General features: G+C 40.5%; 1 protein-coding gene across 9 annotated transcripts in view; it reads left to right on the top strand.

The window, feature by feature from the left end:
* SIN3A (SIN3 transcription regulator family member A) overlaps positions 1 to 22615 on the top strand; it is an 85142-nt gene that overhangs the window by 11875 nt on the left and 50652 nt on the right. For all 9 annotated transcript variants that reach the window (XM_080660072.1, XM_080660074.1, XM_080660070.1 and 6 more), the window contains one exon: positions 16707 to 16927. In XM_080660072.1, coding sequence (XP_080516198.1) covers positions 16739 to 16927 — 189 coding nt within the window. In that variant the 5' untranslated portion in view covers positions 16707 to 16738. The remainder of the gene's footprint in view (positions 1 to 16706; positions 16928 to 22615) is intronic.

Consider the following 22615-nt stretch of genomic DNA (forward strand, 5'->3'; position numbering starts at 1 on the left):
GTTATTTTTTATTTTATTTATTTATTTTTTTAAGTTTTTCTATTTTTTAAAAAAATATATTTAATGATTTTTTTACAGAGAGGAAGGGAGAGGGATAGTTAGAAACATCAATCAGCTGCCTCCTGCACACCTCCCACTGGGGATGTGCCCGCAACCAAGGTACGTGCCCTTGACCGGAATCGAACCTGGGACCTTTCAGTCCGCAGGCTGATGCTCTATCCACTGAGCCAAACCGGTTTCGGCTATTTTTTATTTTTTTTAGAGAGAGATAGAAACACCGATGAGAGCAAAACATCATCGATGGGCTGCCTCCTGCACACCCCATATTGGGGTTCGAGCCTGCAACCCAGGCATGTGCCCTGACTGGGTATCGAACCAGTGATCTCTTTGGTTCCTGGGTTGACACTCAACCATTGAGCCACACAGGCTGGGCCCAAGTGATTCTTATAAAACCTAAGTCAGACCGTGTCACTTCCCTGCTTTAAATTCTTCAGTGGCTTCCCATTTCAGTCTGAGTCTTAAGTCAGAGTCCTTATTATGACTTATTGAGAACAAACATATGATATGTTCCCTTCCTATTACCCCCAACCCCATTACCTCTCTTACATCAGTTTTTATTAGTCTCTCTCCCATTCTGCTGGAGCTACACAGTCTTTTTGTTATTGTTGGAAAATACCAAGCCAAGTGTGCATCAGGATCATTGCATTTGCTGGACCCACTACCTATAATGCTTACCCCACTGATTCCCACATGGCTAGCTCCTTACTGCCTTTATTCAAGTTACCTTATCAGTGAGGTGTTCTTTGGTCACTCTTATATAACGTTTCAAAATCCTTCTGTGTTTTTCTTCTTAACACTTGTCATTGTCCAATATTCCGAATGCTTTTTTTAATTGTCTTATTTATTGTCTGTTTCTCTCACTAAAATGTAAACTTCATGAGGGAAGAAGTTTTTTTTGTTTTGTTTACTGCTATAGCTCCAGCTTTTGGAACAATGCCTGACCCATAGTTGTGCTCAATAAATATTATAGGATGCATGAAAGATTGGTTTCCACCACAAACAAGGCAGTGTGCTGAGCACAGTGGAGGATGCAAAGATGGTGAAAGGTGTGTGTACCCAGTCTGTGTAGGGGCAAAAATAAAACTAGTAGGATAAAGGCAGTATGAAGTGAGTGACACATGTACCTGGCCTCTTAAGAACCTTCTCAAGTCCTGTTTTTTATAATGCTTTTTTAAATAGCTTTAGCCAGTATATTTTCTGTTACACTTAGTCTTTTATGTCATTCTCAATTAATTTATAGAAACCTTGTCACACAAACTAAATGTTAATGTCTTTGAGAATAGGAATACACTATGATTTGCTCCTTTTATAATCCCTTACGATTATTGCTTAAATATTTTTTAGCTTTTCATTGTGAAAGAATTTTACACTTCAAAAAAGTTGCAAAAATAATTGCTATGTGACCTTCACCCAGATTTCTCAGATGTATCTTACAAAACTGTAGTATACTGATGTAAATCAGGAAGTTAACCTTAATACAATTAATACCTTTTACATTGAGCTACATAGTTTTCTGTTCATTTTCTACCTATAATATCAGTGTCAGTTGGACCCAGTTTTAGTTTTGAGTTTCTTTTTGAGCAGTACTACTTTTTTTATTGAAGGTATTTAAAAGAACAAAGATAAAATTGACTTTCTTTTTAATGTAAAACTCATTTTAGTTATCATTTATACATCTGAGCTATATTATGGGATCTTAATGATCTTAGTTTTCCTATACCTTGAAACATTTTGGTATTTCATCATTTCTCATCATTATTCCCAACTATGCTAAAAAGACTAAAATAATAAGAAAAATGGAAGAATGATAGAATTGCCTATAAGAATGATATAGTAGTAAAATAAATCATAACTATTATACTTCCGTTTTCTTACTGCTTTTTGCCCAAAGCATTGCAGCATCTTTCAAGAAAGTATAAAAGAAGTTTGGGTGTAACATCTTAAACGTTATATAGGATGTTAACCTTTGGGAGATCTGGTGAAGGGTATATGATAATTTCTTTATACTACTGTAACTTTTTAAAGCTTTCATTGAACATATTTGATAATCCATAATTTTTCATTTCCCTCCTATAATGGCAAAGAGAGGAAAACTAACAGGAAGACATTTCACAATTATTAGAGGAACTAATAGACACTGTAGACTGTAATGATGATGATAGAGTGATTGTATAAGCCAGTGGTCAGCAAACTCATTAGTCAACAGAGCCAGATATCAACAGTACAACGATTGAAATTTCTTTTGAGAGCCGAAAACCGACTTCTGCGCATGGGCCACGAGGTTTCAATCGCACTGTACGTGCGCACCCGCACGTGGTATTTTGTGGAAGAGCCACACTCAAGGGGCCAAAGAGCCACATGTGGCTCGCAAGCCACGGTTTGCCGCCCACTGGTATAAGCTAAGTCACAGACTTGAGTCTTCAGACAAGGATATCACAGATTAATTTTCTCAAACTGAAGAATTTATGAGTCGACTATATCTCTGAGAGGAAAAAAAAGAAGAATGGCATCTTCATATTTCTTCATGAATGACTCATCTAGGTAGTCGTTCAATAGGAAGGACTTCAGAATGCAGTATTTTCAACAAAAAGCAAAACCATTTCAATTTGTTAAAAGGATTGCAATGGTATTCTTTCATCTTTTAGGATGTTTGTGTACCAAAACTTAACTTCCTATGGTATTAAGTGGACATAGGTGTGTGTACAGAGGTGGTTGGAAGGGAACATGACGTAGAAATGAAAAAAATAATCATTGGATTGATTGTTCGAATTGGTATTGTCTAAAACAATGCTTGTATTGTGAAGCGAAGAAGATGATTGTCCTCATTTTAACCAAAATAAGAACTGAGTTTTTTAATATATATTTTTTGATTGATGCAAAGGCAAAAGAAAAAATATAGTCCCAAAAGTGATGGTAAGTTAGAACGTTATTAGAGATGTACTGAAATTTGGAATCAAAATTTACAGAATAGGATCACAGTTAATGACTGGTTAGTTGCATTTTAATGGATATTGCCTATTTGGGGGGTTTATATCTTCAAAATCAGGAAAACATGGAATAAGAATTTGCTGTTTAAATTCTTACTAAATTTTTGTGGTTTTTTAATGATTAATTTTAGAGAGAGAGAGAAAGAGGGGAGGGAGGGAGGAGGAGAGAGAGCTAGAGATAGACATTGATTTGTTGTTCCACTCATTTGTTCATTCATTGGTTGATTCTTGTATGTGCCCTGACCTAGAATCAACTGGCAACCTTGGTGTAGTGGGACAGTGCCTTAACCAAATGAGCTACCTGGCCAGAGCTTACTACGGTGTTTTTTTTGTGTGTGTGTGTGTTTTGTTTTTTTTACAAAAAACCTTTTATTTATTTATTTTTTAAATTTAATAAATCTTTATTGTTCAGATTATTACAATTGTTCCTCTTTTTTCCCCCATAGCTCCCCTCCACCCAGTTCTGACCCCACCCTCTGCCCCCGCCCCCGTCCTCATCCATAGGTGTACGATTTTTGTCCATTCTCTTCCCGCACCCCCCACACCCCTTTCCCCCCAAGAATTGTCAGTCCACTCCCTTTCTATGCTCCTGATTCTGTTATATTCACCAGTTTATTCACCAGTTTATTCTGTTCATCAGATTTTTTTATTCACTTGATTTTTAGGTTCACTTGTTGATAGATATGTATTTGTTGTTCATAATTTTTATCTTTACTTTTTTCTTCTTCCTCTTCTTTAAGAATACCTTTCAGCATTTCATATAATACTGGTTTGGTGGTGATGAACTCCTTTAGCTTTTTCTTATCTGTGAAGCTCTTTATCTGCCCTTCAGTTCTGAATGATAGCTTTGCTGGGTAGAGTAATCTTGGTTGTAGGTTCTTGCTATTCATCACATTGAAAATTTCTTGCCACTCCCGTCTGGCCTGCATAGTTTCTGTTGAGAAATCAGCTGACAGTCGTATGGGTGCTCCCTTGTAGGTAACTAACTGTTTTTCTCTTGCTGCTTTTAATATTCTCTCTTTGTCTTTTGCTCTTGGCATTTTAATTATGATGTGTCTTGGTGTGGTCCTCTTTGGATTCCTTTTGTTTGGGGTTCTGTGGGCTTCCTGGACTTGTAAGTCTATTTCTTTCACCAGGTGGGGGAAGTTTTCGGTGATTATTTCTTCAAATAGGTTTTCAGTATCTTGCTCTCTCTCTTCTTCTGGCACCCCCATAATTCTGATGTTGGTACGCTTGAAGTTGTCCCAGAGTCTTTTTTCACTACCTTCAACTTTTTGGATTTTTTTTTTTTTTTTTGCTTTTTGCTTTTGCGGTTGAGTGTTTTTTGCTTCTTTGTATTTCAATTCTTTGACTTGATTGTTGTGTTCCTCTAGTCTGTTTTTGGGTCTCTGTATAATATTTTTTATTTCAGTCAGTGTATGTTTAATTTCTAGTTGGTCCTTTTTCATATCTTCGAGGGTCTCGTTATATTTATCAGCCTTTTCTAGGATATTCTTGAAAAGCCTTATAACCGTGGTTTTGAATTCTATATCCAGTCGTTTGTTTTCCTCCATTTCTTTCGTTTGTGATCTGATTCTTTGACGCCGCATTTTCACTGCTTCCCTGAGTTGGTAGGGTAGATTTGTGTGCTAGGTTTCCTATATGGCCCAGTGGGTCTGCCTCCCCAGTTAACCTTAGGTGGACACTCTTGGTGCACCCCTTTGTGGACTGTGTGTACAGCCTTGTTGTAATTAAGTCTTGATTGTTGTTGGTATCACTGGGAAGAATTGACCTCCAGGCCAGTTGGCTGTAAGGATCAGCTGTGTCTATGCTGGCAGAAGTTCAGTGCTGGAGACAGCCTTATAGGATTAGACTTGCCAAATTGCAATAGCCTCTGTGCTCAGCTTGGATGGGGTGGAGTCTCAGTCTTGGCTTCCAGTCAGCCTTGCCCTTGCGCGCACGTGCGCGCCCTCAGACCTCTGCCTTCCCCGGCTCCCGAGTCTCCGCCCGAGAGTCCAGACTCACCCCACAAGAGCGTGGGTCCCCAGGGGCTCGCCTGGAACCGGGGTTCAGTGCAGTCAGAACTGGGGCCAGTGCAGTCAGGAGCCTCCGACTCCCTTCCACCAGGGAAAGCCTGTGGCAATCTCCGCAGCCTTTGTGTGCACTGGCACGCACGCGCCTTCAGTCCTCCGCCTTCCCCGGCTCCCGAGTCTCCGCCCGAGAGTCCAGATTCCCCCCACAAGAGCGTGGGTCCCCAGGGGCTCGCCTGGAACTGGGGTCCAGTGCAGTCAGAACTGGGGCTCAGTGCAGTCAGGAGCCTACGACTCCCTTCCACTAGGGAAAGCCTGTGGCAACCTCCGCAGCCTTTGTGCGCACTGGCATGCGCGCGCCTTCAGACTTCTGCCTTCCCCAGCTCCCGAGTCTCCGCCCGAGAGTCCAGACTCCCCCCGTAAGAGCGTGGGTCCCCAGGGGCTCACCCAGAACTGGAGTTCAGTGCAGTCAGAACTGGGGTTCAGTGCGGTCGGGGGCTTCCTTCCCCCTTCCGCCAGAGAAAGTCAGCCCGGCTCTCAGTCGCCCTTCCTCTCTGCGTGCACAAAGCCCCTTTGCCGTACCTCCAATTCTCTGTGAGCTTTTCTCTTTCCTTCTAGTTGTAGAATTTTCACTCAGCCAGCTTTCCTGTGGTTCTGGATGGTGTCCGTTCTGTTTTTTAGTTGTAGTTTTGAAATTGTTGTGCGAGGTAGCAGTTTAGGTGCTTACCTATGCCGCCGTCTTGGTTTCTCCTACATAATTCTTTATTGTTGAAAGTATTACATATGTCCTCTTTGCTCCCCCTTGACCCTCTCCATCCATCCCCCGCCCCCCACTCTCACCACCTCATTGTCTGTGTCCGTGGGTTATGCCTATATGCATACAAGGTCTTTGGTTGATTACCTCCCACCCACCTTCCCTCCGAGATTCTGCACTCTGTTCCATGCTTCCATGTCTCTGGATCCACTCTCTTCATCAGTTTATTTTGTTACTTAGATTCCACATGTGAGTGAGATCATGTGATACTTGTTTTTCTCTGGCTGACTTATTTCACTTAGCATGATACTCTCCAGTTCCCTCCATGCTGTCTCAAAGGGTAAGAGATTCTTCTTTTTTACTGCTGCATAGTATTCCATGGTATAAATGTCCCACAGCTTTTTATCCACTCATCTACTTATGGGCACTTGGGCTGTTTCCAGATCTTAGCTATTGTAAATTGTGCTGCTAAAACATAGTGGTACATACATTCTTTCTGATTGGTGTTTGGGTTTCTTAGGATATAGTCCTAGAAGTGAGATCACTGGGTCAAAAGGCAGTTCCATGTTTAATTTTTTTGAGGAAACCATACTGTTTCCCATAATGGCTGCATCAGTTTGCATTGCCACCTGTAGTGTACTTTCCAGCTTGTCATTTGTTGATTTGTTGATGGTAGCCATTCTGACCGGTATGAGGTGATACCTCATTGTCGTTTTAATTTGCATCTCTCTGATGATCAGTGACTTGGAGCATTTTTTTCATATGTTTCTTGGCCAGAAAAGATAAGATTCTTTAAAGTTGGATTTTTCCATTTGGATTTTAAGGATCATGGGAAAATGTCTGTTTCTAGGAGGGAAACACTTTATTGTGGTTAAAGACATTGTAGGTTGTAGAACTAGAAAATCAGTTTTTATTTTTCTTATTCTGAAAAAGTTAGCTTTTACCTCTTCCCTTCTAACATTTGACTGAAATCTGTCACATTTGCTTCCAAGTTCAACCCCATTCCAGACGTCTCCTCTGCAGTGTTAAGAATTACCCTTCTCTGCTTGCTTTACTTGGGCATTATGATTCCTTTGCATGATGACTTTGAAGTTGTTCCCACTTTATATTATCACACATGGCAGGGTGATATATTATCACACTTGGCCAGGTGATTTTTTAGTGTTCTGCTGACATTGTTGTTCACATAAATCTTTTTCACTAGTTTCCATCCCTCAAAATCACTCAAAGTGCTTTTTTTTTTAAATTGTCTTCATAGATGACCTCTGATAATAGTGCAAGCTCCAAATCTGAAAAAGTTGGAGACCACAGTGGCACATGAAAATCATTTCAGCTGACATTTGAATACTTTACAATCTGGAATCACACTGTACCTCTCTGTAAGCAGGATAGCAAGCAGAATACTATAGTCTGTCCAATATTTTTACTCCAGATTGCTTATGTATTCTAAGGAGAGTCTAGCCTCTTGCTCCTTTATTATTTTTTTAATTTTTAAATCTTTAGTGTTGAAAGTATTACATATGTCCTCTTCCCCCCCCCCCATTCACCCCTGCCCCCGCCCCAGGCCTTCACCACCCTGTTGTCTGTGTCCATGGGATATATGTATCTATATATGTAAAAGGCTAATATGCTAAGTGTCCAACCAGTCACTATGACGTGCACTGACCACCAGGGGGCAGACGCTTAATGCAGGAGCTACTGTGATGCGCACTGGCCATTTACAGAGAAACGACACCGCAGACTTGGCACCCACAAAACAACACTTGGCTTCCCACAAGTGGGACACAGGCCCCAACACCCCATCAAATCGCAGCTGACATTGTCGAGACCCCATGGTGCAAAATGCGGCCCACAGCCCAGCCCGGAAACAGTGGCTGTGGGCACCAGGTAATGGTGTCACATAGCAATGCCCGGCTTCCTCTCCTTAGTGACTAGCTTCCTTGCAGTTTCTTCAGTCCAGGAACACCTGCTTTATATTATAGCCAGGTGGAAACATTTTACACTTTAACCAAATGTCTGTGAAGCATTTTCCCTGTGCCTCATCTCATTTGATCCTCACAGAAGTCCTGGAGTAGGTAGATAGGAGACTTGGTGGAATCCTATTTTCTTTTCATTAGCTGGAAAACAGAAATTTAGAAAGCTTAGAAATTGAGCCGACTGAAAAGAAGTAAGAAATGGTGGAACTTGAAAATGACTTCAGGTTTTCTCACTGCGCAGAATATAGTCAAACACTGCTGCAGTTAAATATTTTACCCTTTGTTCTCCCTGTGTGATCTACAATAATAATCTGCTTCATGTTGATATTTACTGCTGTGTTGCTGACGATTACCTGAAAGAGAAATTGGGGTGCTTCACTGTGCTGGAAATGTTTAGCTAAATCAGAAGGCAGGTCTAATTAAGCAAGTTTATTCTATGTATATAAAAGGCTAAGTTCACTCACGCATGCACAATACATATAAAGCTCTCACTGGCGCCATCGCATGCGTGTGTTTCGATCTGTCATTGTCGATCGTGAATTTGGTTGACACTTCTATTATAGAGAAAGGGTGAATAACAACATTAAAATATTTCTTCTAATTAATTTCCTTTCAATGTGCACGAATTCGTGCACTGGGCCACTATTGCGTGTGTGTGTGTGTGTGTGTGTGTGTGTGTGTGTGTGTATAAATATATAAATAAACACACACACACACACACACACACACACACATACAAGTGTTTTGGTTGATCAATTCCCACCCACCCACCCTACCCCATCTTCCCTCTGAGGTTCCGCAGTCTGTTCTGTGCTGTGTCTCTGGATCTGTTTTGTTCATCAGTTTATTTTGTTCATTAGTTTCTGCATATGAGTGAGATCATGTGGTACTTGTCTTTCTCTGACTGACTTATTTTGCTTGGCATAATACTACCCATGCTGTCTCAAAGGGTAAGAGATCCTTCTTTTTTATTGCTGCATAGTATTCCATGGTATAATTGTACCACATCTTTTTTATCCACTCATCTGCTGGTGGACACTTGGGCTGTCTCCATATCTTAGCTATTGTAAATTATACTGTTATGAACATAGGTGTGCATACATTCTTTCTGATTGGTGTTTTGGATTTCTTAGGATATATTACTAGAAATATATCCCTATTTCAGCACACACATATATACGCATACAATAAAATGAAAGCAATTTATAAGCTCTCTATTGATTTTGTTGTATTGTCTTCAGTTTGCCCAAAGTGATTATTCTTTGGAAGATAGAAGGCAAAATGGTCTGTAGATAACATAGCTTAGAGTAAGCAGTATTTTTTTGACCACACGAGTTTAAAAGACCCTTTTGAATAGCCTCTTCCTCCTTTAGCCAGCTATGTGACCTTAATTTCTTTTGAGTGTCAGTTTCCCTCTAAATAGAAGGTTCTGGGTGTGCCCCATCCAAAATGACTGTTGTGAGGAGCACATCAACTGATTTGCGTTATGTCAGCATTGTTGTTTTGGGGTAGTAAGTCTGTCCTGTTCAGTGCTAAAGCCCTGACACCAAGCACAGGGCCTGCATGTGTAGACACTGGGATTATACAGGGTGGGGCAAAAAATAGGTTTACAGTTGTTTATATAGAAAATAATATAATATTTAATAAATAACATAAGCATAAGAATTAACTTCGTGTTTTGTGTATTCACAATGTAAACCTACTACCCTGTATGTCAGATAGATGAATTACCAAAGATTGTAAATAACTATCATATGTAAGTCTATTGTTACTGTAATATTTTAATTTCATCCTCTATACCACATGCCCAAATTCATCTCTAATTTTCAAGATATAACTTAACATTCACCTTCTTCGTACAGTGTTTCCCAATGTACACATTGCCACTCCTTTCCAGATTTATAGTACTTATTTGTACCATGCATAAACTGATTTGTATTTTTAGCTTTTTTGCCATTATTTAAAGAAAAATTTCAAATACACAGCAAGTTGATAGAATTTTATAGTGGACACCCATATACGCTACTACCTAGATTTTACCATACCATTTTTACAGTATTTGCTTTATCATATACCCATCTATCCATCCCTCCATCTATTAATTTAACTTATTGATGTCGTTGAAAGTAAATTTCATGCATTATTGTATACTTTCACCTGAGTATGTGAGCATGCATATCTTTATGTAGAGTTCATTATTTATAGCTTTTTCCTTTTGATGCAATATTTACATACAATGAAATGCACAGTTCTTAAGAGTACATTGTGTTGTGTTCAGATCACACTATATATATTCTGTAGCTTGTTCTTTTTACTAATAGTATGTGTTAGAGTGCTTTCCTTGTAGATGAACCCTAATCTTTCTAATTGCTACATAGTTTTCCTAATATGGATGTATCAACTTTATTTAGCTACTAGAGGCCCAGTGTACTGGTAGGGTCCCTAGGGGCCTCCCTCCTTCCTGCCCCCCCTGGTCGAACTCTTGGACAATTCCCTGTTGGGACAATTTGCATACTATGCTTTTATTATATAGGAGGATTGATAGACATTTACATTTTTTCATACTTTACTATAATAAATATACTTGGCATATGTCTCGGATACCTAGAAGTTGTATGGCTGGGTTAAAGGTTTGCACATTTTAAATTTAATTTATAAAATTTAATATATGCCTGCAAGCCAACAATCAAATTGTACCTATTAAAACTTCAGCAAATACCTACACACTCACCCACACTGAAATCATCATTCTCTTTAGCCAGTTCCTTTGGGGTATCATTTTGCTTTATATTTCTTTGATTACTAGTGAGGCTGTGTAGTGTATTCCCAACTAGTTTTTAAGCTTTTATAGGGCAAGGGCCAAGATCATCTACCACCTTCACATCTCCTCACTGAATATTTGCTAATTGAATGAATGAATGCTGCCAAAGCATTCCTGCTTTATTGGGTTGAGGCTAAAGAAGAATGAATGAACTAAGTGTGTGAGAGGTTAAAGAAAGCTAAAGTTGCCCTAACCCCGTGGTTGGCAAACTGCGGCTTGCGAGCCACATGCGGCTCTTTGGCCTCTTGAGTGTGGCTCTTCCACAAAATACCATGGCCTGGGCGAGTCTATTTTGAAGAAGTGGCGTTAAAAGAAGTTTAAAAAATTTGGCTCTCAAAAGAAATTTCAATCGTTGTACTGTTGATATTTGGCTCCGTTGACTAATGAGTTTGCCGACCACTGCCCTAACCGGTTTGGCTCAGTGGATAGAGCATCTGCCTGCGGACTGAAGGGTCCCAGGTTCAATTCCGGTCAAGGGCATGTACCTTGGTTGTGGGCACATCCCCAGTAGGGGGTGTGCAGGAGGCAGCTGATTGATGTTTCTAACTCTCTATCCCTCTCCCTTCCTCTCTGTGAAAAAATCAATAAAATATATTTCAAAAAAAAAAAAAGAAAGCTGAAGTTGCTTTGAGCATGTGTGCCTTAACTAAGTGAAAGGGTACTCTTCCTTCATTTTATTTTTCTGTTATAGGTAGGTTAAGAATCCAGGCTCTGATGCAGATTTCATGGATTCCTATCTCAGCTTTGCCTGTTAGCTGTGCAACCTTGGACAGTTCACTTAATCGTTGTATTTCAGTTTCCTCATTTACAAACTAGAGAATAACAGAACCTTGTAATGGGATTAAACTAATATTTGGAAATTATGTAGAATGGTGCTTGGCATTCTACATACTAACTATTGTTACGTTAACTATTATGTTACAGTGTTTGAGTGTCGATGTGTTAGTACTTTGGGGAATGCAGACAAATTTGAAAAGGATGGATGCTACCTTGAAGAATCTTATAGACTTGAGGCTTATTTAGGTAATGGGAAGACATTTGACAGGACTGGACCATAGTGTGGGGACTGGAAAGAGATAATTAGTAAGTTAAATTACCCGCTTCCCCCCACCCCGCCCCAGTCAGTAAGGAAGAATTTTATAGGCAAAAGTAAGGAATTTGTATTGTTGAGTGATGAAAAGCCAGTGATGAATTTGCAACTGGATTGGACTTGCATTTGGGGTTGACCAATTTGAAAACAGTCTAGAGAGTAGACTAGACTGGAGAGAGGTTGGAGGGTATTGGCAACAATTGAGGTAAGGGATGATGAGGGCCTGAAATCAAGGAGTGGCTATATGATTAGAAAAGAAGCAATTTATTTGAGAACCGTTCAGGAAATAGAATTAAGAGTGGTGATTATTAAAGGAGTAAAGTATGGTTCAGAGGAAGTACAGACCCTGGGCAGCCTCTTCAGTGTCACGGAGATGGTCTGGATGGCAAAACACTTTAGAGGTGAATGAAATTAAAATACTTTATAAAAAAATCACAATCATTCTATAAAAGAAATGACATTTTAATAGCAAAAGGATAGGGTATGATTTCAAAATAAAACATTTTGTTTTATTGTTTTTTTAGAGAGAGAGGAAGGGAGAGGGAGAGAAAGGGAAACATTCACTGGTTGCCTCCCATACACTCCCAGACCTGGATCCAGCTCGAAACCTGGGTATGTGCTCTGACCAGGAATCGAACCAGCAACCCTTGGGTGCATGGGACAACGCTCAGCCAACTGAGCCACTCCGGCCAGGGTGAAATATAGTATTTTAATACTTAACTCATGAAAAACTCACCACAATTCTTTTTTTCTCCTTTTTTATTTTCTTGTAGATGGTCCATATACCAGCATTTGAGGATCACTGGTTTAGTCTAATCACCTCCCTTTGCAGATCAGAAACAGGACCAAAGTTAGAGAGCAGGTCTTTCTTTAATTATTATTAGATACTTTTTCAGAGTATTATATATGTCCCCTTTATTCCCCCATTGACCTCTTTTAGCCCACCGCCTTCTCCTACCCCAGGCCGTCACCACCCTGTTGTCTTGTGTCCATGGGTTATGCCTATATGCATACAAGTTCTTTGGTTGATCTCTTCCCACCCGTCCTTACCTTACCTCAGAGATTTCACAGTCTGTTCCATGCTTCTGTGTCTCTGGATCTGTTTTGTTCATCAGTTTATTTTGCTCATTAGATTCCACATTTGAGTGAGATCATGTGATACTTGTTTTTCTCTGACTGGCTTATTTCACTTAGCATAATACTATCCAGGTCCCTACACACAGTTTCAAAGAATAAGAGATCCCTTTTTTTTTTTTTTTACTGCTGCATAGTATTCCATGGTATAAATGTACCACCGCTTTTTTATCCACTCATCTGCTGATGGGCACTTGGACTGTTTGCAGATCTTAGCTATTGTAAATTGTGCTTCCGTGAACATAGGGGTGCATACATTCTTTCTGATTGGTGTTTCAGGTCTCTTAAGATATATTCCTAGAAGTAGGATTACTGGGACAAATGGCAGTTCCATATTTAATTTTTTGAGGAAACTCCATACTGTTTCCCATAATGGCTACACCAGTGTGCATTCCCACTAGCATTATACTAGGGTAGAATCCATGTCTTGACAGATACACTCTAGTCTTTTTTTCCATAGTCCTATGCTGTGCTCTTCTGATCTAAATTTGGCTTTCCATTTATGAAGCGTTGACTTGGCTTTTGGTTAAAAATATTAATTTCAGGTGAGTTTAAGCATCTAGGTTTCAAATCAACAGAACCCAAGACCAAACTATGGTCTAGTTAGCGGTCACCAACCTGTGGTCCACGGACCATTGGTGGTTTGTGAGGTTAGAAAGGTTGGCGACCATTGGTTTAAGGAAACCTTTGGAGCAACGATCGCCAATTGGTGGTCTGTGGACCACTGGTGGTCCGTGAGGTCCAAAAGGTTGGCGACCGCTGGTCTAGGTCATCTGTGTACATAGAATAGCAGCCAAAAGGTCTTTAAGACTTTTTTCTCTGTCCATTTATTTGACCTGTTTCCTTATCCCAAAATAGGTTGAGATTGAATGTTCATAGTCAATTAACTGGTGGCTCATTAAGTATCAATAGCATGGGTAAGTCTATATTTCCAATTGCTTACTATATCTGAAAAGTTTTGAAATATTAAGCTAAATATACTACTTACTACAAAAGCCTAGGAAAACATAATTAGTTAAGACATTTAAATTATTTTCCTTCAGCATGTCAGCATTGTTTTCAACTGTAAGTTAATTGAATTCAATGTATTATCATACATAAGTTTTGAAGACTTAGTCCTTTGATCTAAAGTTAGAGTCAACAGAAAGAGTTTATTTGTGGTTTGAGATTTATAGAAAGATAATATTAAATGGCCAGCCTGCAGCCCTAGCCAGTTTGGTTCAGTGGTTAGAGTGTTGCAAATGAAACAGTTTTGCTACTGTGTCAGGGCTAACTTAGGTTGTGAGGTGTCAGAAAACCAGACCCTATTTTAAGGCTGAGGGTTAGAGTGACAGGCAGGGTGAGGATGTTAGTGAGGACAGAGAAGATATGAAGTGACACTGGGGAGGCTTTGTGAGGACTGCTGCAGCTTCAGGGCTTTCATGCTTCCAAGGAATGAAGAAAAGAGGGAAGGGTGATTTATAAAATTAGGTAGAGGCTTTTTTTTTTCTTTTCTAATTACAAAAAGAGCCTTGCTTCAAATGGAGGTGGTGGTTTGTGAGATCTACAATTACTGTATTTTTTATCTTCTTACCACAGGAATGGTGTCTTTTTAAAAAATATATTTTTATTAATTTCAGATAGGAAGGAAGAGGGAGAGAGAAATAGAAACATCAATGATGAGAGAGAATCATTGATTGGCTGCTTCCTGCACGCTTCCCACTAGGGATCGAACCCACAACATGGGCATGTGTCTTTGACTGGAATAGAACTTGGGACCCTTTAGTCTGCAGGCTGACGCTCTTCTCCATTGAGCCAAACTGGCCAAAGGAGTAGTGTCTTTTTAAAGGTATTTTTTGTGATGGAAAAAGTAGTTGGGACTTGGCCGCATTTTGTCTTTTGATGGTTGGAGCATTCTTTTTGTTTTGTTTTGTTTTTTAATTTATGTTACTGATTTTTACAGAGAGGATGGGAGAGGGATAGAGAGTTAGAAACATTGAAAGAGAGAAACATGAGTTGCCTCCTGCACAATCCCTACTGGGGATCGAGCCCACAACCAAGGTACATGCCCTTGACTGGAATCGAACCTGAGATCCTTCAGTCTGTGGGTCATCTCTCTATCCACTGAGCCAAACCAGTTAGGGCTAGAGCATTTTTTTAAATTTTTTTTAAAATTTATTGATTTGAGAGAAACATCACTTTGTTGTTATACTTATTTATGCATTCATTGGTTGATTCTTGTTTTGTTGTTATTGTTAATCCTCATCCTAGGATATTTTTTCCATTGATTTTTAGAAAAGAGTAGAAGGAAGGGAGGGAGGGAAAGAGAGAGAGAGAGAAAGAAACATCAATGTGAAAGAGGCAAATTGATTGGTTGCCTCCGCCACACGTCCCAACCAGGACAGGGAATCAAACCCATGACCCTTCGGTGCCACGCCAAAGCTCTAACCACTGAGAAATACCAGCCAGGACCATTGGTTGATTCTTGTGTGTGCCCTGACCAGAGATTGAACCTGCAACCTTGGCATATTAGGGCATACTCTAACCAACTGAGTTACGCAGCCAGACTTGGAGTATTCTTACTGATATGCTTGTGTTAGTGATACTGTGTTGGAATAGCTCTGAAAAGACCCAACCAGATTCCTAGCCAGTGTTACTAAACTTTAATATCCTGCAAGAAAGTATCCTCCCACAGAGGGATTATTAAATTAAGGTATGGAGGGATAAATATTGATGGAAAAATAAAGAAAAAAATTAAGGGATTCTGGAACCTCCTTAGTGTTCAAGAATGTTACAGTCAGCCTGGCCAGTGTGGGTCAGTGGTTGAGCATCAAACTATGAACTAGGAGGTCACTAGTTTGATTCCCCGTCAGGACATATGCCCGGGCTTGGGGCTTGATCCCCAGTAGGGGGCATGCAGGAGGCAGCCGATGGATGATTGTCATCATTGATGTTTCTATCTCTCCCTCTTTGAAGTCAATAAAAATATATTTTAAAATATAGGTAGATCAATAGATAGATTTAAAAAAAGAATGTTAGAATCAGAAGAAACCTTAGGAATTGCCTATTTCAACCTTCTTATTTTATAGCTGGAGAAACAAACTCACATGAAATGAGAAACTTGTTGAAACAACTTATATTGGCAAGTCTAGAACCATAAGTCTATGAGTCCTGGCCCAGTACTCTTTTCATACCATTGATACTTTGAAAATTAGACCACAGTTATAGTACTAGGTTTTGAGAGGAGTTAGGAAGAACTACAAAAAAACACTTCAATGTTTTTGTAGTGTGTGAGTAAGTAGTTCACAATATTAGGAATGATTGCATTTGAAGAGAAAACTAGAGAATAAAGAAAAAGGTATATTTGTGTTTTTATTTTGTGGAGGTTCTTTTTTGTTGTTAATCCTCACCCGAGGATATTTTTCCATTGATTTTTAGGGAGAGTAGAAGAGAGAGGGAAAGACAGAGAGAAATATCGAGGTGAGAGAAAGACATCGATTGGTTGCCTCCTGCCGGCGAGGAGCCTGAAACCAAAGTACATGCCCTTGACCGGAATCAAACCCAGGACCCTTTGGTCCGCAGGCTGATGCTCTATCCACTGAGTCAAACTGACTAGGGCTATATTTGTGTTTTTAAATTGGAGGTTATTTTTCAACTCTACAGTACCAAACTAATTTAAATTATTATTTATATTTTGTCTTTCAGTTATGATAACCTGTTGATGTGGGGTGTCTGTGCACAAGCATGTACTTACACTACCCAGTGATTATCCCTAGAATGAAATAGATAATTTGTTCAAAGTGGGGAGCTTATATTAAATCTGGGGACTGATCCTAAATTGTACATGTGGTATGGAGCATGAATTGGTGTATATGTTGTACTTGTGGTTTCTGCAGGTTATTAGTGCATCCCTGAGCATGAATGCAGAATGAAGCGACGTTTGGATGATCAAGAATCATCGGTGTATGCGGCTCAGCAGCGGCGGATCCCTGGTAACACAGAGGCTTTTCCTCATCAGCACCGAGTGCTCGCCCCTGCCCCTCCTGTGTATGAAGCTGTGGCTGAGACCATGCAGTCAGCCACGGGCATTCAGTACTCCGTCACTCCCAGTTATCAGGTGAGCTGGTACTGCAAGGTGCTACGCCAAGGCCAGTATGATGGTTTCATCCAGCTATAAGTTTTTGTTTGTTTGTTTGTTTGTTTGTTTTTTAAATATGTTTTTATTAATTTGAGAGAGAGGAAATGAGAGAGAGAGAGAAACATCAATGATCAGAGAGAATCATTGATCAGCTGCCTCCTGCATGCCCCTTACAGGGGAATGAGCCCACAATCTGGGCATGTGGCCTGAGTGGGAATTTAACCGTGACTTCCTGGTTCATAGGTCAATGCTCAACTACTGAGCCACACTGGCCGGCCAGTTAGAAGTTTTTATTAAGCATTCAGTGAGATATAAAGTATTTATGGGATATACTAGAGGCCCGGTGCACAAAATTCGTGCATGGGGGAGAGGAGGGGCCTTCAGCCCAGCCTGCACCCTCTCCAATCTGGGACCCCTCGAGGGATGTCCGACTGCCTGTTTAGGCCCGATCCCCCTAAACAGGCAGTCGGACATCCCTCTCACAATCCAGGACTGCTGGATCCCAACTGCTCGTCTGCCTGCCTTCCTGATTGCCCCTAACCGCTTCTGCCTGCCAGCCTGATCACCCCCTAACCACTCCCCTGCCAGCCTGATTGATGCCTAACTGCTCCCCTGCCAGCCTGTTTGCCCCTAACTGCCCTCCCCTGCAGGCCTGGTCACCCCTAACTGCCCTCTCCTGCAGGCCTGGTACCCTCCAACTGCCCTCCCCTGCAGGCCTGGTCACCCCTAACTGTCCTCACCTGCTGGCCTGATGGCCCACAACTGCCCTCCCTTGCAGGCCTGGTCCCTCCCAACTGCCCACAACTGCCCTCCCTTGCAGGCCTGGTCCCTCCCAACTGCCCTCACCTGCTGGCCTGATCGCCCACAACTGCCCTCCCCTGCAGTCCTGGTCCCCCCACAACTGCTCTCCCCTGCAGGCCTGGGTCCCTCCCAACTGCCTTTCCCTGCAGGCCTGGTTGCCCCCAACTTCCCTCCTCTGCCGGCTTGGTCACCCCTAACTGCCCTCCCCTGCAGGCTTGATCGCCCCCAACTGCCCTCCCTTGCAGGCCTGGTCCCTCCCAATTGCCCTCCCCTGCTGACCATCTTGTGGTGGCCATCTTGTGTCCACCTGGGGGCAGGATCTTTGACCACATGGGGGCAGCCATCTTGTATGTTGGAGTGATGGTCAATCTGCATATTACTCTTTTATTAGGTAGCATAGAGGCCTGGTGCATGGGTGGGGGCCAGCTGGTTTGCCCTGAAGGTTGTCCTGGATCAGGGTGGGGTTCCCTTGGGGCGTGGGGTGGCCTGGGCGAGGGGCCTGTGGTGGTTTGCAGGCCGGCCACGCCCCCTGGTGACCCATTTGGAGGCCCTGGTATCTGGGGTTTATTTATCTTCTACAATTGAAACTTTGTAGCCTGGAGCAGAGCCAAGCCTTCTGCTTGCTCCGTGGCAGCAGCCATTTTTGGGGGGGATTTATGTATCTTCTATCATTGAAACTTTGTAGCCTTGCCGAAACCGGTTTGGCTCAGTGGATAGAGCATCGGCCTGCGGACTGAAGGGTTCCGGGTTCAATTCCGGTCAAGGGCATGTACCTTGGTTGCGGGCACATCCCCAGTGGGAGGTGTGCAGGAGGCAGCTGATCGATGTTTCTCTCTCATCGATGTTTCTAGCTCTCTCTCTCCCTCTCCCTTCCTCTCTGTAAAATATCAATAAAATATAAAAAAAAAAAAAAAAGAAAAAGAAAGAAACTTTGTAGCCTTAAGTGAGGCCTGGGCCAGCCAGGGTGTGGGGAAAGCTTGGCTTCCTCCATCTCCGGGGGCAACCCTAGCCTCCGTCTCTTTCCAGCTCCGTGGCTGCCACCATTTCTGTTTGGTTTTATGTATCTTCTATCATTGAAACTTTGTAGCCTTGAGTGGAGGCCTAGGCCGGCAAGGGCAGGCGGAAAGCTTGGCTTCCTCCATCGCCGGGGAAACCCAAGCCTCCCTCCTGCTCTCTGTGGCCATAGCCATCTTGGTTGGGTTTATTTGCATATTCGCTCCTGATTGGCTTTGTGGGCGTGGCATGTGGGTATAGTGGAGTGATGGTTAATTTGCATATTACTCTTTTATTATATAGGATATGTAAGTTATAAAATTAATGAAAATAATGTACAGTTGTGTACTCACCACGTAAGTTTATAAAGAAGAAGGTTGTTATGACCTTGGTGTGTTCACTGTGTTTTTTTTCCTGACCCCTTTTCCTTTTTCATCACTTCAGAGGTAGTCACTGATCTGAACTTCGTTTGCATTTATCATTTCCTCGACATTATTTTTTTTTAAAGTCATTTTGTTTATATCTCTAGACACTAAAATTGTTTGGTTTGGGTATTTTTTAACTTTGTTATAAATGAAAACATGAATATTTTCTTCTTTGGCTCTTTTTTTTACTCGGTGTGATTCCCAAGACATAGCCATATTTTTATGAGTAACTGAGTCATTTTTCACTGTTATGAATTATATATGAATATATCCAGTTTATTCTGTTAATGGACAATCATTCTATTTCCAGATTTATGCTTTTTTATAATGGCACTACTGTTAACGTTCTAGGTGGTTCTCTAGTGCAGTGGTACTCACAGTGGTGACCCTGTGACAAAGTTAACTTGTACCAGAATCTAAAGGAACACACTACTTTTATCAAGAGAGTCTTGAGTAAAAAAAGGCAGCTGAATTAAATAGTGTGCTTATTAGTGAAGTAGTTGGTTTACATTTTGGTGCAAACTTTTTATCTTCTTGCAGACCACTCAGCAGGTAAGAGGGCACGTGAGGAAGAGTTGCTCCAGTATATAGGAGAGGGATTGCTGAGTCCTAAGGTGTGCACATTTTCACTTTAGCAGGTGATGTCAGATTGGCTTTCAGAGTTGTATGAATTTATACTTCCACCAACATTGTATATTCCTATTGTTCTACATCCTGAACAACTTCATCTATTTTGCCAAAAAAAAGAAATTTAATTTTTTTATCTTTTTAAATTATGAAAGTAAACATCATCATTACAAAAAAAAAGATAGATTACCTTTTCTAATTACCCCTCGACTTTATCTCACTGGTGTATTTCTTGGGTTTCCAACATTTTGTATGCATATACAAACATATCTATATTTACCTGCCTACCTATCTAGATACATTCCTCTTTTTACACAATTTTGATCATATAGTATATACTGTTCTGCTATTTGCTCTTTTCACTTATTATATAGTAGACAACTTTCCATTTGAATATATGTAGAGACCCAAGTAATTTTTTTAAAGAATTACTGCATACGTAATATTCCATCCCAGGTCATCTGAACCATAACTTATTTAACTGGTCTGGAGAGGCCTTCTTTAACCTAACTTGTAAGTGACTTTTAAAAGATATGACTAGTGCCCTAGCTGGTTTGGCTCAGTGGATAGAGCATCAGCCTGTGGATTGAAGGGTCCTGGGGTTTGATTCTGGTCAAGGGCACAATGCCCGGGTTGTGGGCTCAATCCCTAGTGGGGGGCATGCAGCAAACAGCTGATCAATGATTCTCATCATTGATGTTTCTGTCTCCCTCTCCCCCTCTCCCTTTCTCTCTGAAATCAATCCTATATAATAAAAGGCTAATATGCAAATTATCCCCTTGACTGGGAGTTCGACTAGGGGGTTGTCCAGCCAGACCCCATCTGTGCACAAATTCGTGCACCGGGCCTCTAGTAAAAATATATTTAAAAATAAAATAAAAGCTATGACTGGTGCTGGGAATATAAATTGGTATAATTTTCCTTGAGAACAGTTTGACAGTTGTGTCACATTCTGGAGTTATTATAAGAAAGCAATCAGCCCTAGCTGGTTTGGCTCAGTGGATAGAGCGTCGGCCTGTGGACTAAAGGGTCCCAGGTTCAATTCTGGTCAAGGGCATGTACCTTGGTTGCGGGCACATCCCCAGTGGGGAGTGTGCGGGAGGCATCTGATCAATGTTTTTCATTGATGTTTCTAGCTCTCTATCCTGTCTTTCTCTCTGTAAAAAAAAAAAAAAAAAAAAAAAAAGCAATCAAAGAAGAGAGAAACCAGGTGAAGTAGGTAGGATATGGTGTTTCCTTAGGTGTGCCACTCTTTCTCAGGAGACCCCCTTGAAGCAGTATAATGCCTTTATAAACTTCATGTACAGAGGACTGCTACAGATCAAATCTTTAAGTTAGGACTTGGAAGAAAAAAAGGTTGCTTGTTTTCCTTGGCTGATTATTTTTATCTGAACATGTTCATGATTGTTTCCTACTCTTGAGATAACGTTATATCTGTTTTTATACTAGAAACTATAATGTGTTCATATAAAACCAGCGATCTCAAAGAGTTATAAACTAAACCTGTCCAATTTATTCATATTGGAATTAGAAGCTCAAAATAATAACACTTGTGAGATATATTAGAACTTGTAGAATTGTCTTAAGTATTTTTTTTTTATTTTTTTTTGCTCCTAATGTATATTGTATTTTTTTCTGTGGATTTGTATTATTTCTACCCAGGTTAATCTTTATAAATTTGTGGAGACTCTGGAAAAACCCCACACATATCTTCTTTTTAGTTGTAGGACACAACATTGTTTAGAGAAAATTTCATGATATTTACTTTCCTTATTTTGGAGATGTGGCAAATCAGGTATATTTGTCTTTAGTTGGCTTCTGTAGTGATTAACAGTTCTGAAATAGGAAAACTTTTAAAAGTTTTGTAAATGTTACATGGCATTTCTTGTAATAGAAATGGGAGCAAAGTGGCTTGTGCTTTTATGTCACCCTAAACTTATAAGAGAATGAGAGAAAGAGAATGAATGTAAATGAGAAAATAGAAAAGAAAGATGTCTGAGGTCAAACCAACAATTTAGAAAAAAATTTTGTTTTATTTTAGAAGCAAATAAGGACAAGAAAAATAAAACAAAGTAAAATTTTTTTCTAACCCCACCACCACAAGATAAAATGCTAACATTTTGATGTATATTTTGTTGTCTAGGATTTAAAATCTTTTTATTGCATTTTATATACTGCCTTGTAATGTGCTTTATAAAATTATTTAAAAGTTCAATTTCATATTAAATGGGAACACAAATACAATCAACTTATGGATTGTGAACATTTTTTTTAAAGGTATTATTTTTTAAAATATATTTTATTGATTTTTTACAGAGAGGAAGGGAGAGAGATAGTTAGAAACATTGATGAGAGAGAAACATCGATCAGCTGCCTCCTGCACACCTCCTACTGGGGATGTGCCCACAACCAAGGTACATGCCCTTGACCGGAATCGAACCTGGGACCCTTCAGTCCGCAGGCCGACGCTTTATCCACTGACCAAACCGGTCAGGGCGACATTTTTTTCTTTTAATTAAATTTATTGAGGTAACATTGGCTAATTAAATTATATAGGATTCAGCTATACAATTCTATGATACATCATTTGTATATTGCATTGTGTGCCCATCATCCAAAGTCAAATCTTTTGTCACCATATATTTGATTTCCTTTACCCTCTACTAGATTGTGAACATTTTTTAATGTTATAAAATACTAGAGGCCCGGTGCACAAAATTTGTGCACGGGTAGGGTCCCTAGGCCTGGCCTGTGATCAGGGCCAATCTTCCCCGGCAACCCCCTACCACCAACACTGGTCACCCTCTTTGTGGGGGATGAC

This window comes from Plecotus auritus (assembly GCF_963455305.1).
Source record: "Plecotus auritus genome assembly, chromosome: 1".
Classification (NCBI taxonomy): Eukaryota; Metazoa; Chordata; class Mammalia; order Chiroptera; family Vespertilionidae; genus Plecotus; species Plecotus auritus.